Source organism: Gobius niger, assembly GCF_951799975.1.
Source record: "Gobius niger genome assembly, chromosome: 7".
Classification (NCBI taxonomy): Eukaryota; Metazoa; Chordata; class Actinopteri; order Gobiiformes; family Gobiidae; genus Gobius; species Gobius niger.
In genome coordinates, this window is record NC_136858.1 from 7,612,501 (window position 1) to 7,629,262 (window position 16,762).

The following is a 16,762-nucleotide window of genomic DNA, read 5'->3' on the forward strand; positions in this document are numbered from 1 at the left end:
GTTCCCAAACCTTTTTCCTTGAAGCCTCCTCTCGCACACGCTGTAGCCCAACACTGTGCCCCCCACAAATGAAAACATGACAATAATTGTTAATAAGTGTCTATTTAAAATGAAGCTTCAGCGCAAATTCAACCTGGAAGATGTACCTGCGGCCTTTGCTCATCACCTCATCAATGGCTGCCTTCTCTAATCACCCAATCACGGCCTCAGCGCAAGCCGCAACTTCGCATCAGCCAATCATCACAGCCGCTTATTCCGCTTCAGCCAATCATCGTCCAGGATCCAATTCTTAAGATGCCCCGTCAATCAATCAGCCGTTTCCCAACTGTGCTGCGCCCCACCTCCACCCCTCCCCCGCCTGGCCTCTCCTCAGGCTCTGCTCGTCGCATCGACCAGCTGCACTCGTCTTGTCCTACCACCACCAGTGTCCAGGCTCCGGAGGAAGATTCTGGATTGTTTGCCTTTTTCAGCGAACCACGTTGTTTTTCTGGATACTTTTGTACGTCTTTACCGTGTTTTTGTGGAGGTTTGGTGGATTTGTTTACTTTGAGAGTCCAAAATGGTCCTGAAGAAAGCAGCTTTTTGAAGGTAAACAAACTGCTAGCTTATCAGCTAAACCCATTTGAGATCTACAAACATCTTCTTCTGAGACACTGAAGAGGCACCAAGAGCCCCCACACCTGCAGCACGGAGGAGGCATCACAAGAGGAGCTACAGGAAACAACAAAAGGGACCAACGAGGAGATGGTGATAGACTGTGGAGGGAGCTGTGCAGGAGGAAGAGGAAGGACGAGGTGGAGCTGACCAGTGCAGGACACCACGCTCTGAGACGGGGACAAGCCCAGGAGGCGGTGCACCGTTTCAGATGATCAGAGGAGACAGAGGGCAGCTACAGTTTCTCCATCCTCCAAGGTCATGCGGGGGGAGTGGCTGACGGACAACGAGATCATAGACCCGGCCGAGGACAGGAACTTCTACATCACCGTGGACCACAACCTGATCATCAAGCAGGCGCGTCTGTCCGACACGGCCAACTACATGTGTGGCCAAGAACATCGTGGCCAAGCGCAAGAGCTCCACCGCCGTGGTCATCGTCTACGGATTTCCCATCAACCAGTGCTCCTCCTGTGACCAAAACAGTGAAGATGGCGGCCGCGACACAACAATCTTTCACCAAAGAAAAAAAAAGAGTGGTGCGCACTGAATGGGTGCTGCTGCCGGATGCTCTCTCATCGAATGCAATTTCTCCATATGTGAGATCAATAAAGTACCATCTCTTATCTCTCTCTTATCTATCAACGCCATGTATTCCATATCATTACTGCAATGTTCCGCCGGCCGGGGTCTGAGCCCCAATCATGATTCATGTTCAATAAAACTTTCTCATGCAGTCTGTCTCTGTGAGTCTTTTCAGGTTGAAATAAAATCTACTTGAATTGGAGTGTTTAATGCACCTGTAGTACTTTCTCAATCATAGTTGTTGTATTTCTTCATAACATGTTTCAACGTCATTAAGGCATTAAGGGCAGTGTGACAAGGAGCGACTCCCCTTTGTACTTTATTATATCCACCTAAATGTTTGCTGAGTGTGTTCAGCAGGTTGACCAAAGGAAAATGCATCTACAGTTTGACTCATCAAGCAAAAGGAGATTTGTAGCTATATGAAAAGAGCTGGAGAGCCATACAGCTCCAGACCTGAAGGGGATCCCTGCCATCATGCATCCTTGACTGAGACAGCTAACTGCCCGTGTGCCTCCCCTGTGCCCTCTGTCCCAGTGAAGGCCTGAGCTCCATAAACCTTCAGCCTGGACACCCCCATCCATCACGGCTCAATGACAGGCATCACTACAGGCTATCCATCACCGCTGAGTATGAGCTGACGTCTTCTGTTCTGTGAGGCAGAGTGTGACCTCCTGTCTGCCAGAGAACACCTCAGCTCACACACTCCGCAGCCCGGGACTAGGTGGACGAGCAGAGGAGGAACCAAACCTAAACCTGGGCAAAACCTGTTGATTAGCATTGGGTTTTCAACATTTTTTAAAAGCAAAAAGTAGCAGCAGTTAAGCATTATCTTTCTTAACATGAAACATTGCACGATGAAGCAGAGACAGACAGAAATGTGTCCTGTACGTTAACAGCGTCAATCTGTTACAAGTTACTGATGAACTTGTTCAGCAGAGACAAGCTATATAAGCTGCAAAAAATGCTCCGGTATATCTGAACGAAAACAATATCTGCAATCAAATAAATGCTTGTTTTTATTCTATTTAGTGAGTGAAATGTTATGCAAATTGACTGTGGCTTTAAACATGACAAATGTATTGTGGTATTTGCTGGAGTGCACATTCTCCTTCATCCAGTCAAAGCATAGTCTCACTCACCTCTTCAAACCCATCCAGTGAGCATCCATCGCTAAAGTGGCCCCAGATTGGAGTGGCTCGGAAAGTCAATGGCCCTAAACTTTCTGAGCTTCAACTTTTGATAATACACCGCGCAGTGACTGTAGTCATGTTTTTGTATATGCGAGCGCTTGATGGTGACACTGTGGGATCGTCCTCAGCAGAATGACAGTGTTTGCTCTAAGTGCCACCTTCAAATGTACACTTCAAGTGTTTGGTAAAATTCACGCCTCCGAGACTGAGGTGGCCAACATCCTAAAATGCTTTTGAAACAATGGGGTCATCAGTGAACGTTAGAGGGGGAATAAAAAAAGCAAATCTATTTGTGTGTGGATATAGAATCTGATGATATAAACTAAATATGGACTCAATAATAGACACAATCTTCCCAAACAGCATTGTTTGGCACTATTGGATAGACGTCAGCTACAAACACAGTTTGCTCATCTGTGAATGGTTATGTCTGTGGGAAGGACATACAGTGAATAAATCAAGTGTGTTAAAAAAGAGAAAGAAAATCAACCTAAGAATAGCAATACAAACAAATTGTCTGGATTGGCTGTGCTGTGCTGTGCTTATTCTTGAGCTGCTGAACGCAGCCCAAGAATAAGAGTAGGCTGCTCTGGAGATCATCAAGGGTCATCAAAGGGGTTCCATTCCCAGACCATGCGGGACATGCACACAAGGTGATCATTACGGGTCGACCCAGTGCCATCGAAGTATGGGTCAAATGCAGTTGTATAATGACAATAAAAGCACCTTAACCTTCAGCTCTGTCTGTCTGCCCTCAGACAACCTGCTGATCGATTACCAGTTCACCTTCAGCCTGCTGCAGGACGACGACCGCTACTACACCGCCATCAACTTCATGGCCACTCCAGAGCAGGTATGACCTACATGTCACCACAGTATTTCAAGTATTGATCATCAAATCTGAAAACAGACTACTGCATGGTCATAAAAAGTAGAGAAAGTACTACTAATAATAAAAAACAGAAGGAGAGGGGGGCAGGCCATTCATTCACACCCAATCACATATCTGCATGTTTAAATGCTTCAATAAAAATCATCCAGTTTCCCTTTTAATTCAAATTTGATTTTTTCCAATTGAACACGCTTCATAACATCATGTATCAAATTAATATAGGTTGGAGGGTTTTTCTTATTCCAATTTAGTAGTATCAGTCTTCTAGATAGCACTGGAATCAATTTGCTGACAGTTTTCTGCTTGTTAGTCAGATTAGCCGTTACTGGGGGTACTCCAAAAAGAGGTTGGAGTGTAACTGTGTTCCACAAATATCATACCAGTTAACTGTTATGTTAGAAAAGTTTCAACATTTTTGAACTGGTGAAGCCTGTTCTTGGCCGCACCGATCACAAGCTGTATTCACCCCATGAAACATTTGGAAAGCCGTTCTTTGGAGAGTAATAAAACGTTGTATTTGTAAATATCAAAAAAAAATCTGCATTAGGAATTTGATATTTCTGATCTGATCAAAAGACGCAAGCACATTTTCAATAAACAAATCCTGTATTGAATGTATTCCTTTGACTTTCCACTGAGAAAAGTAACTTCACGAAGTGCTGGGTTGAACTCATGGTTAAGTGTAATCGGGGTCAATACTGACATATCTTGCCATTTCAAATGACATCATTCAATCAATACTGGACTGGTATTGACCACTCAGATTACCATGCTGATATGAATCGTCACTATTCATCTCGACATTCATTCATTTGCTGTAAATATTCACAGATGATGACTATTTCAGCAATTGGAGCTGACAGACATGTCATTGTAACATTGCTTTAGAGCTCACTGATATTATCACCTATTGTCCTGAAAACAAACGGTTTCCCGGGTGATACAGAACATGGCCACCAAGGCACTGTGTTGTTCAATGCAGTTTGTACAATTTGATTCAGTTGTTAATATGAGTTGGATGATACTGGGTTTAATACCTTGCATTAAGGTCAGTACAATGGTTGCCAGAGGTGCTGGTGACTGCATTTCAGTAAGACATTATGCACAGATCCCAACATTCTATTTGAAATGAGTACATTAAATGCGGTACTTTGAGGTGCGCCAAAGAGTTGGACTTGGATTGCTGGATTAACAGGCCATAGTTCTGCCAAGAAGATACAAATCAGAAATGGGAAAATAGAATTGGCTGTGACTATTTGGTCAATGAGGAGAAAGGTAGGCCTTAAGGAAGGTTTCATAGTGTAGTGGTCATCACGTCTGCTTTACACGCAGAAGGTCCTGGGTTCAAGCCCCAGTGAAACCATGCGGTGTTTTGTGTAAGTCTGGATCTCGGATTCTGCAGCACATTCCAAGGAGATGTTTTTGGCAGATTTAGAGACTACAGTTCAGTATAAATAACAGGGCACAGTTGCTAACATTCTGAAGTAGGAAAGTTAAATACAGTCAGTATTCAGAGATCATGATGTGAACTCGGATCGCTGGATTCAGAGTCCAGAGTGCTAACCATGGACAACATTTGCATCAGCAATCATTGTAATATTCAACAAAGTGATTCAGCATCTATTTTTTTTTTACTCACAAGACGTGACTCATGAATGTGCTCTTTAGGCGCTCCAGTGCAGTGGTTCTCAAATGATATGGCGTCGGGACTCACCGTCACACTAAAGGAGACCTATATAAGAAAATAATTTGTCTTAAGTACTGCATTTTCCCCATGGATTATTGTTGAATAGACATTAGATAAGCCTAAAAAGCTAAAACGGTTATTTTAACAGACAGTGTTAGTATTAGGGCAGGGTGATATGGCCAAATAATGATAGCATGATATATACAGAAAAGAATTATCACAGTAATGATATTTGCCGATATAATTGACTTCTTGAAAATACTTCAGAATCACAACCTTTGGCCGATAAGTCAAATTCATTTAAAGCTAATTTAATCCTTTTATTGAATATAGATTCACAGAAATCTGTGGGTCGTCGTCCATCCGGAAGATAATGAAACATAAGATATTGAAATCATTAGCTTTTGTTATCACAGTTCTGCTGCTGGCTGCTGCTTTGAGTGACACTGAGCGAAGCATTAGCTGCGAACTCTGTCTGCCCCTGGTCCTGACTCCAATCAAAATTAGCTGTAGTGAAAATATTACACCAGTGTCCAAAAATGATACTGGTATAAGAACCACTGCTCCAGTGTAGTTTGAAAATGAGGGCTCACCAGACATCATTTTCCACTGGGCCCCATAGCAATGGCACCGCTGTAACATCAATAGCTGAATGATAAAAGTAAGTATTGAAAGATCTGCTAATGTTTAGAATGGGAATTGTTTCGCTATAGAATTTCCAATTGGCATTTGGATGGATTTTCTAAAGTTCAGCTTCTCTTCTATCTCCGTGCCTCGAGCGAGTGCGGCTCAGATCACCGGCGTGTAGACAGATTCTTGGACCCAGTCGATGAAAACACACTTTTAGTTTTCGCACAATAACTTTCAGATGGAGTTTGGGTAAGATCGCATTGTACAACGCGTCGGTCTCCTTTCAGAGTAGATGGAGGGTCAAGGGTTCAGGCGAGTTAGTCCAGATATGTCTGGGATTGATAAAAAGAATGTAAGAGTTGATGTTGTTTGTCCATAAAATTTCAAAATCAATATCACCACAGCTACAAAAACAAAAATGGGATTGCTCTTGCTCATTAAGTGTAAGCAAACAGTCAGCTATACTAGACTGTAATGACATCTTAAATGTGCCTACTTCTGTACTTTCATACTTCTGTACTTTCATACTTCTGTACTTTCATACTTCTGTACTTTCATACTTTTATCCATTTGATTCTGTCCTGTCCTTCTTTCAGGCCACCAAGAACCTGGACATGTCCATCAACGCCTCCAACAACTTCAACCTCAACATCAGCTGGTCCCTCAGCTCCACAGGTACACACACACACACACACACACACACACACACACACACACACACACACACACACACACACACACACACACACACACACACACACACACACACACACACACATGCACACACATACACACTTTCTTTCCAATACCACCTTCCAAGACAGTACAAAGCGGAAAGCCAATCAGGAAAAAAAGCTCAAAACAAAGGCTTCCACGTTCTTAAGGTGTTCGGGTTTTGTATTGCGTGGTGATATGATCTAAAGATAGACAGTGGTGTGGTGACATAATGGTTAGTGCACAGGCCCCCAGGTTCAACCCCAGACCGTGTGGGGACCTCAAAACAAATCCCCTTTCTCTGAACAGGGAGAACATTAAGAACCTTTTAAATGAGGCCTTTGAAGCGTCGTGTGAACTCTGGCTGCACCTCGTACTTCACACAAGAACATGGAAATCTCCTCATCTGTGTCACAGGATTAACATCGATGATCTGCTGGAAACAAGCTCAATCCAAAGCGTCTGCTTCACATGCGGCCATGTGTTTAGCAAGTTGCCGAAATTCTCAATTACAGAAAAAAAGAGACTAGAGAAACATAAGCAAACATAATTCTGGTGATTAATGGGAAGAAGTTTAAATTACATTGTTTTGCAAAATAAAATGTGTTACACAAAGTCTAAAGCAGGGGTAGGCAAGTTTGCTTTGTGGAGGGCCGATTTTCTTCATCGTCAAAAGACTGAGGGCCACTCCAACCCGAAGTAAAGCTTTTACTTTCAACAAATGCCAGTTGTACATCATATATTACTTAAGTGTCTGTTCTTCAAAGAAATGTAAAGGAACTGACTGCATGTTTTACATTTTTGAGTACTTGAACCTCTTGCCCCCCACATTAGCAGAGCACATTTTCTCCAGTTCAGCTTTACCCAAATCAGAAAGCTTTAGGAGCTTAAAGCCTAAGTAGATTTTTTGTTGTGTTTTTGTTGTCCATTTGTTGCTTCATTGCTGCTTTTTTGTCACTTATTTCTTGAGTTTTGTCACTTTTCTGTCACTTTTTTGGTTTTCATCCTTGTTTCGTTGCTATATTGACACTTTTTTCAAGAAGCTTTTACATTTGGGTAAAGCCAAACTGAAGAAAATGTGCTTGGTTCAGGTGGGGTTGAGAGACTAACAGGCCTTGGAAGTTATTTCTCAAAATCATCGTGAGGGCCAGAGCTTCTATGCTGGAGGGCCGGATTTGGCCCCCGGGCCTGACATTGCCTACCCCTGGTCTACAGTCATGGTTTGTGAATAATAGAATAACACATCAACAATTGTTTCTTCTGCACCACTAAAAGGCTCTTGTCCAGAACTTGTGATATTTGATATGATTTGTACCGTAATATTTAAGGTTTAGCTCATGATGATGATGAGCCATAAGCTGGTTCTAGCTTTACTGACAGAACGGTTGTGATAGTGATGATGACCTCCATAATAGTTGTTGTCGTTGTTATTGCTGTTATAAAATAATAACAGTAATAACAACAAAGCTATTAGCTATGTACAGAATAATTATGTTTTCAAAGCTGTCTATATCAACACCAATAATACTCAATATCTTTGGTTTTATTATTGTTTTATTCATTTGTTTTATTATGTTCTGTCTTTTCATTACTACAATTGTAAAATAATTGATTCTATTTATTTCATGAATTGGTCAGGACAGTGCATGTTGATGAACACACATGCGTCTCATGCATGTAAAAATGCCACGCGGGATTGTAGTTGTGGACTAATTTCTTCTTTTGTCCCCGACATGCACTTTCAAACATCCTGACCTATTGTACATGTTTTCAGTGGTAGGAAATAACGGAGTACCCAGAGGAACCCTACACGGACACAGGGAGAAGATGCAGACATATAAATGTCTGTGTTGGTAGAATAATTTTAACCATTTTGTATTTAAAATACCTTATATTTGAGTAGCATCAGCTTCATGGTTGTATAAGCTACACAGCGGCGGAGTGATCTGCTAGAAAATAGTCCCTCAAAATGTGATCATTCATGTGATGCAAGGTCAGTTATATTCCAAAAATGATTCTATCGACACAGACATTTATATGGTTAGACTGGTGTTATAAGTGATTTGCCTCAGGTGCACTGTGGAGCGGATACCAAAGAAATAGCCTTGCACTAGCCTAGTGCCGCGTAACTCTTCAAGTATAAGAACTGCATGAATTACCAAAAAAATATCTCCAGAAATCAGCAACACTCTGGATAATTAGGAAATGGGGCCCAAAAATGTAAAAAAATCCTGAAATATCCCTTTAATATAGAAGCTGCAGTTACGCATAAGACCTGAGGTTGCAGTAGTGAGCATAAAATTACTAACTTGCTTCCTGAATTACCACCTTTCTGAGTGACAGTGCAGGATTTTAGAGGCAGTTGTGGTGACCAGATCTGAGCTCATTCTACACATTAGGACATGACTGGAACATGTAGGGGAAGGAAAATCCTTAGTTTTAACATTCATAAACCCCGTATAGTCCCTCTAAGAAAAAATGTAAAAGAACATGCATTTCTTTTACCGACCCCATAGAGCCTGGATATGTAGCTATTTACGGGAGACATTACCTCAAAGTTCGCGCAGCCTCTGTGATGAATCCCTCAGCCGTACCCCACAGTGCAGACGGATGGGTCAAATGCACATGGTCATTTACAACAAAACAGTACCATGACCCTCGGTGCCTCACTGTGTCTGCTGTCTGCTTATGATTCAGCCTCATAGTTTGGTCTCCAGAAGAATTCGACTGTAGCTGCCGGTCTAGTGTCCTTAGCAGACCTCTTCCTGGTTGCTCCTGGGGACTTCCCTTCCCCGGAACACATCAGCCCCTGTTTACAGTTTGGGACGTTTTTGTTTCTTCCCTGATGATTCCAATTAGGATAAAGCCGTGTTCCATGCTGCAGGCTCCAGTGTGGCGTTCCAGTTCACAAGGAGGTGGACACGTTTTGTCCATTTTACATGGCCATTAGCAAAGTTCTGCAAATTAATCATTTCAACTGAATGACTGCCAGGTGCAAAGGAACGTTTTCACTTTGGTTTAAGGCACAGGATCTTTTTTTTTTACTATAAAAAACTTGTATCTTTTATATCTGCTGCACCTTATTATAAAAAATGCATATATTTCCTCAAAAAAAACAAGAGAGTAATGAAAGGTCAGCAGCTTTCACACTCACGGCCCACTCCAGAGTGTGTCAGAAATGTCATGTTGAGCGCACTTTTGTTTGTGTCTGTTGGTAGCTGGGATCATATCAGAAGAAGAGCTGTTCCTCATCAGCAGAACCAACATCAGAGAGCACCGCGACTCCTTCTCCTGTGACAGCTTCAACTTCAGACTCCACCACAACGTCACCTTCTACATCCACCTGTCCAACTTCAGCTGGCCCATCAAGATACAGGTCAGACTGGCTCTCTATAACACACACATTTAGAAAAGGACTGGGCTAAAGCACTGGGTGTGCAGTAGGACAGGGATTCCTCAGAGCCTCAGTGAGAATGAAGAGACTCCTGAGTCTCCACTGTGGAGCAGCTAGCACACAGTAAATGCTGTAGAGTAAATTTGACTCTGTTCAGAGTGTATTTGGTCCCACTCTTCTCAGAGTAACTGTGAGTTGACTCTCTTCAGAGTTACACGTCAGGTTAGAAAATCTGACACCATGAGTGACAGTAACATGACGTTAAACAGAATGTGTTCTTTTTTTTCTAATAAAAACGCTCACGACTCATTGCACTTGAGTCTGTCACAGACCGACAGATGAAGAAGCAAGAAATCCAGCTCGGCCTTCAGCTGGAAGTACAAATTAAATATTGAAAATCAAGCAGTTATTCATAACAATTAGATTAAAAGAAAAAACAGAACTGTTTGAAAAAATAAAAAGCTCCAGTATTGTACTTGATGTAGGGTCATTTGTGTCCCTGTTTCTCTGAGTCATGGTGGACACAGCAGACGTGGACAGGACTGTGGTATCCACAGTTTTAATTTGGACAAAGTGGACTGACCCTCAAGTGCCTGATTCACACGTGACCCTGTAATAACTACACACAAAGACGAAGGGTCAAAAGTAAGGACACATATGAAACCTGCATAAAATAGGCTGCATATCTATATCTATATCTATATCTATATCTATATCTATGTCTATATCTATGTCTATATCTATATCTATATCTATATCTATATCTATATCTATTTATATTTATATATATATAAAAATCTCTTCCTCACCCTCCGCGGGCGGTCTCTTTTCCCCCTGCTCGGGTCCTCTACCAGAGGCCTGGGAGCTTGAGGGTTCTGCGCAGTATCTTTGCTGTTCCTGGAACTGCACTTTTCTGGACCGAGATGTCTGATGTATTTCCTGGGATCTGCTGGAGCCAATCCTCCAGTTTGGGGGTCACTGCCCCGAGCGCCCCAACGACCACGGGCACCATTGATGCCTTCACCCTCCAGGTTTTCTCCAGCTCTTCTCTGAGCCCCTGGTATTTCTCTAGTTTCTCGTGTTCCTTTTTCCTGATGTTGAAGTCGCTCGGTATTGCTATGTCGACCACGGCTTTCCTCTGCTCTTTGTCCACCACCACAATGTCCGGTTGGTTCGCCATTACCATTTTGTCCGTCTGTATCTGGAAGTCTCACAGGATCTTGGCCCGGTCATTCTCGACCACCTTTGGAGGTGTTTCCCACTTTGACCTTGGGGTTTCCAGCCCATACTCTGCACAGATGTTCCTGTACACTATACCAGCCACTTGGTGATGGCGCTCAATGTAAGCTTTTCCTGCAGCATCTTACACCCTGCAGTTATGTGCTGGATTGTCTCATTGGCCTCTTTGCACAGTCTACACCTGGGGTCTTGTCTGGTGTGGTAGATCTGGGCCTCTATTGCTCTGGTGCTCAAGGCCTGCTCCTGTGCAGCCATGATGAGCCTCTGTGCTGTCCTTTAGTCCGGCTCTGTCTAGCCATTGGTTGGATTTCTTGATATCCGCCCCGTCAGTTATGTTTCGGTGGTACATGCCGTGTAGGGGCTTGTCTTCCCATGCCGGATATATATATACATATATATATGTCTGTATGTATATATATATATTTTTTTTTAACCATGTTAAATTTTAATATATTAATATTAATTAAAAAAACATCAATATTGTTGCAATCTAAGAATAGAAAATATCATCAGTCAAAATTACATAGAATTGAGATTTGATCATCTAACGATGCAAGGTCTACAGTAGGCCATTTTAAAAACACCGCTTTTACCAGCTAAATCTAAGTGAATATGGGCATGCTGTAGATGCACAAATACATATTGAATTCTATCACTGAGTTAGTTTTGACAGTTGTAATGATCAGCTGTTAACACATTGAGTGCCATAAGTGGAAAAACTCTTTTTTGCGGGTTTTTTATTACGAAACTAGACCCTCTATTACACCTTATGTGTGATTTTGGTAGCTCTGTGATGAACAGAAGTAAAATAGATGACGATAAAAAACTTGTGAAGAGACAGGATCTGGGCATTTCTCTCGCGCTCTCTGGAGCTCATTTGATAAAGCAGAGCTTCTCGTGTACATACTGAAACAGTTGAGATTTAACGTTTCTCTGAGTTTTTAAATGGTTAAAATCGGTCCAAGGACGACTGAGAAAAGTCCGGGGTGAGTCTTCAATTCAGATCCAGGCTGTTTAAATGCACACGGGATAAAAGGCGATTGATAACACACGGTGCTTCAATACAAAATTGATTTGAAACAAATATATCTAGGCAATTGCATCTTCCCATAATGTTAGTGTGACTCCAGTGAGGAGAGAGGAGGAGAGATGAGTTAATCAGAAAGGAGAGTGTTTGATAAAACATTTCACCTACGTAGACCTTAGATTCTTGTCTTTAAAACAAGCCATAACATGTGTCCATACTGATAACAAAGAATATGCTGTGGTGTTTCAAATATCATGAAAAATGGTCTGGATTGTTGGCCCTCAACAGCTAAATCCCCTTATGTGCGCGGCACTCAATGTGTTCATGTAAAATAGCCCATCCCACAGATAGTGTCAAAAATCCAGTAATCCTTACTAAATGTTTTTCCATTAGTTTATTAATAGATATAAGTGATAATTGACCCTAACATCATGACAAGAAGAGGATCATTCACTTTTTCACTTAGAGAATGCCACTTTTAAGAAAGTCTCTTGGTATCGGTTGATATCGGATATCGGAAGATACTCAAACCCCCAGTATTGGTGTCGGCATCAGAAGTAAAAACTCTTTTGACAAAACAACTCTGAATGAAAACAGTTCTGCAGCGTGGCTTAAACAATGGCTGACCAGTAACTAATGGAATGTATTCATTAATAACACCAGTTTACCACCAGGGCATTTGTGGCCATAAAAAGAATCATAATGAATGCATTAATGAAATGCTCAGAAACTAAGAGCAACATTCACTGCGTATGGCGTAAGTCTGAAGGGTAAAGTCCCGAGATCCTGTTTCTGCCTCTGTATTGCACAAACTCTCTCAGTGTTTCAAAAGCATTAGCCAAAATGTAATATTCGTCATAAAATGATCCATAATATTTGTCTTTTCCTGCCAAACCATGATACACTCAAATAAATGTTTAAATCAACTTTCTTCACTTGCCAGACTTGGAAATGTGCGCCGCGGTGGTTCCTTCATGAACACACACACTTACATGTGTTTGTGATTTGGCTCTGAGCAGCCATTGTTCAGCTGTTACCTCCTCTCAGGGTTCAGGCAGAGTGGGAGGTTAACATTAAGGCGACACTCTGCAGGTGAATAGGGGGAAACAATAGTGATATCCATTGGAAACCTCTGCTGTAGATTGCTGACAGAAATATGAGAAAAGAAATGTATTGCAAGTTTTCTGTAATTTTATGTTTTCATGTAAAACTAATAATAATCAAATTTTGCCTTGTTGTTTTTTTAGTTCAAAGCTCAATAAATCAGGCTGGGAACTAGATAGTAAAAAATACCTCTGAAGGAAATAAAATAATAGTTGTCAGGTGTGTTGGGTATGATATGTGTGAGAATGTATATATTCTCACATATATCATACTGCATGACGACCACATGGGCCCAGGCCGCTCCCTCAGCCACTGAACCTATTGGGTCATTGGTATTGGTTTACTCCACTTCCTGTTTGCTTTTGTAGGTTCCGCCCTGGTAGCAGATTAGTGATTTAATACATTGCAGTCCAGCTAAAACTTTTTCACACCATATTTGACCAGGCAAATTAAATCAATGAAACACAAAATATATGAATGATCAAAAGGTTACACGTTGCACATTTTGGACGATGGAAATGGATGCTTTGGCATAGTGAATACAATGCACACTGGACTGTTGGTGGAGCCTTCCTTGTGACTGGAGTGGACAAGAGTGAAGAATTAAAGTAAGGTTGCCACTGCGTTCATGCTAACAGCGTTGCATTGCAACTATTTCCTGACAGCACAGTGGGGTTCACCTTCCACACCTTCACAGTCACATCACCGGTTAATCTGCTTATTCATGAATGTGTACATATTTCTATGACGTATCACACAATGGCTATTGTATGGAAATGGAAATGGCTCCGTAAGCACTATTCTGTCCTCTTATTAAGCATAATTCTTTACAATGCATCTTTCATGATCCTGTTCTTGAAAAGCAACATTTGATACTGTGCTCACAGCCCCATGCTCGCTCTTATCAGTGCATTAAGTTGCTGTATGAATGAAGGGTTAAAGGGTGAATGATACCAACTTTTTTCACCATTTTTTATTTAAAGATTGTGTGTCTGTCACTCACATAGGCCTATTAAGCTATTTCCACTCCACTCCATAACAAATCATTTTATTTATACTTCCAAGTCAGTGTTTCCTATTTTAGAATAAATCAATTTACAATATCTGTTAAGGTTTTTAATCTGCTTAGATGTATGCAGCTTCTGTCACTGTGCCCCAAGGGCGACTGTGGCAACAGCATACCAACCTCATTATGTATCAGAGGTAGTTAAAATAAGAAATGTTGATTTAATAATAATGCATTGGTTTTATATAGCGCTTTTCTGGACACTCAAAGACGCTTTACATTGCACTATTCATTCACTCCTTACTCGGTGGTGGTAAGCTACTATTGTAGCCACAGCTGCCCTGGGGTAGACTGACGGAAGCGAGGCAACCAGTCTGCGCCATCGGCCCCTCCGACCACCACTCACTCACGCATTACATTCGCTAGGCTTCCTGGTGTTTCCCTGCTTAGCTTCCAAGGTCTGACGGGATTGGGCATAGCATAGGCGGTATGGCCACTAATACCTTCTGGAATCCAAGTTAATGCTTGTGAATATCTTTTTAAGCTGTCACTTTGGCACAGTTGGGGGGGGCTCAGAGATTTGGGTGGGAGCTGTAAACTTGTTAAACTTGTCTCAGTAAATGAAAGAGACTTTGACAAAGCCTATTTGACCATCATGACGGAAGGCGGTGATCAATGCGCCACAATGGCGCCTTTTAGTCCACCTATCAAAGTGTATGGAGTTAATGTGTAACCCAGATAATCAGTGCCATTCACACAGAGCTAATACCCGTCCTCCATAACTCGCCCATTATCAGCCTGATGTTGGCTGAATATATGGGGGATATAAATGTTGGCGTTTATTGCGGCGTGTCGTGCTCCCGGTCGCGGCTCATTTGTCCATCGATCTCCCTCTGCTTATGCATTTCCCATTACCCTGCGTTATCAGGCCTGCTGTATCTGCTGCGGTGAAAAGTGAGAAGATAATTACACAGATCAGGCCTATCACGCGGACGCGGTGAAACCTGATCAGCGCACCCCCATGACCTTCCCCTGGCTCCTCTCGCCGGCAAAGGGCAGCCGCCTCACACGGACCTGCGGATGAGGTATAATGAGATATTATACAGATATGCATAGAGGGATCGATCTTTGGGACAAAACGGAAACATTTGACAGGTACTGAGACACGGTGTCAGGAAGTGTGGAAGTGTGGTGGTAATCAAGATTAACCACCACAGTGCTGGTCAAACCTCCAAAGAAAATACATGTGTGCCTTTAGCCAATTTTAGATACAGTGGGAGAAAAATGTATGTCAACGCTTTGGAATTTCTCACATTTCTGCCTAAATTGGTCATAAAATGTGGTCTGATCTTCATCAGAATCATAAGAATAAGTTAACAGTATCTGCTTAAACTAATGCCACCCAAACATTTACATTTTATTATATTTTTATTGGCCATAACATGTAAACGTTCACAATACAGCGTGTAGAAAGTAAGTGAACGCCCAGAAATCTCACTGAACTGCAGCAGTTTTGTAAAGAGGAATGGTCCAACTTTGGTTTGTGAAGGAGCTCTTGGATGTTCCACAGCACAACCGGACAAATATTCATTGGACCGTTGGTCCCAAAGTTGAATAGTTTGGGAGGAACACACAACGTCATGTGTGGAGAAAAAAGGAAAAAACATTTTTTTTTACTCATTAATTGTCCGTGAGAGTAAATCCTACACTGACAGAAATGTCAAAGGGACAGAGGGATATTGTTCATCCAATTACACAATGAAGATATTTTTTTTCACTCAAGCTTGGCTGTACATACTGTTTAAGTGGAGCTAGCCCGCAGTTAGCTTTGCCCGTTAGCCTGTTAGCTTCTTCTTCGTGATTCTGTTAGTGTTTATTGGTGACTCCGACCCGGTGCAGAAAAGCTGTAATTGTGTTTTTTTGGCCTGAGTCACCAGGGGGAGATGAAAGACCCCCAATCATCCCATTAACACTTGTATTACCCCCAGAGGGACTACGGAAAGGATTCATTAAAGGTACACTGCGTAACATTTTGGACTATACTGTTGCCAGCAAAACTAAACATGCTCCTAATGACCAGCCCAACAATGAAAATGCTGTTACTGCAGTGTGTAATAACATAATGGATTTGAATGACAAACTAACCTGTTTAAATCTCAAATTCTACTGCCTTTAGTCACATCTCCATGGAGACGAGCTGGAGACGTACCCTCTCCTGGTGCTTGTATTTCAATTGTATTTATTGGGTAAATTTCTACGCGGTGTGGCTTTAAGGTAAACAAGTTACTTAGTACTGCTTTAAATACATTTTTGCAATTAGGCAATCACAGTTATACAATACAAAACAGGGCAGTTAAATAATTATACACAGTACCTAATGGGCCACAGCTTCTGAGTGCAGAGTACACACTTACCAGTGGACCACCGGTGGAAGATGAAATGAGTGAGAAATAAGATGATGAATAATAAGTACTGGCAGTAAATCCTGTTTGCACAAAAAATTGAAACATCTGTAAAGTGGTGTGCATAAATGATGTCGAGTAATACATACATGTTTTCAGGATGGCACTGCCCTGTTTGACACCAAATCCAACACCAGGGCTATTTTGGCACATGTGTGAGTCATCGAGCTGAAAT

At 41.9% G+C, this 16,762-nt stretch overlaps 1 protein-coding gene across 1 annotated transcript in view; it reads left to right on the plus strand.

Annotated features, from left to right (window-relative positions):
* atrnl1a (attractin-like 1a) overlaps positions 1-16,762 on the plus strand; it is a gene marked incomplete at both ends in the record, with an annotated part of 698,456 nt that overhangs the window by 420,891 nt on the left and 260,803 nt on the right. The window contains 3 exons of the mRNA XM_079559364.1: positions 3,191-3,285; positions 6,238-6,316; positions 9,574-9,731. Coding sequence (XP_079415490.1) covers positions 3,191-3,285; positions 6,238-6,316; positions 9,574-9,731 — 332 coding nt within the window. The remainder of the gene's footprint in view (positions 1-3,190; positions 3,286-6,237; positions 6,317-9,573; positions 9,732-16,762) is intronic.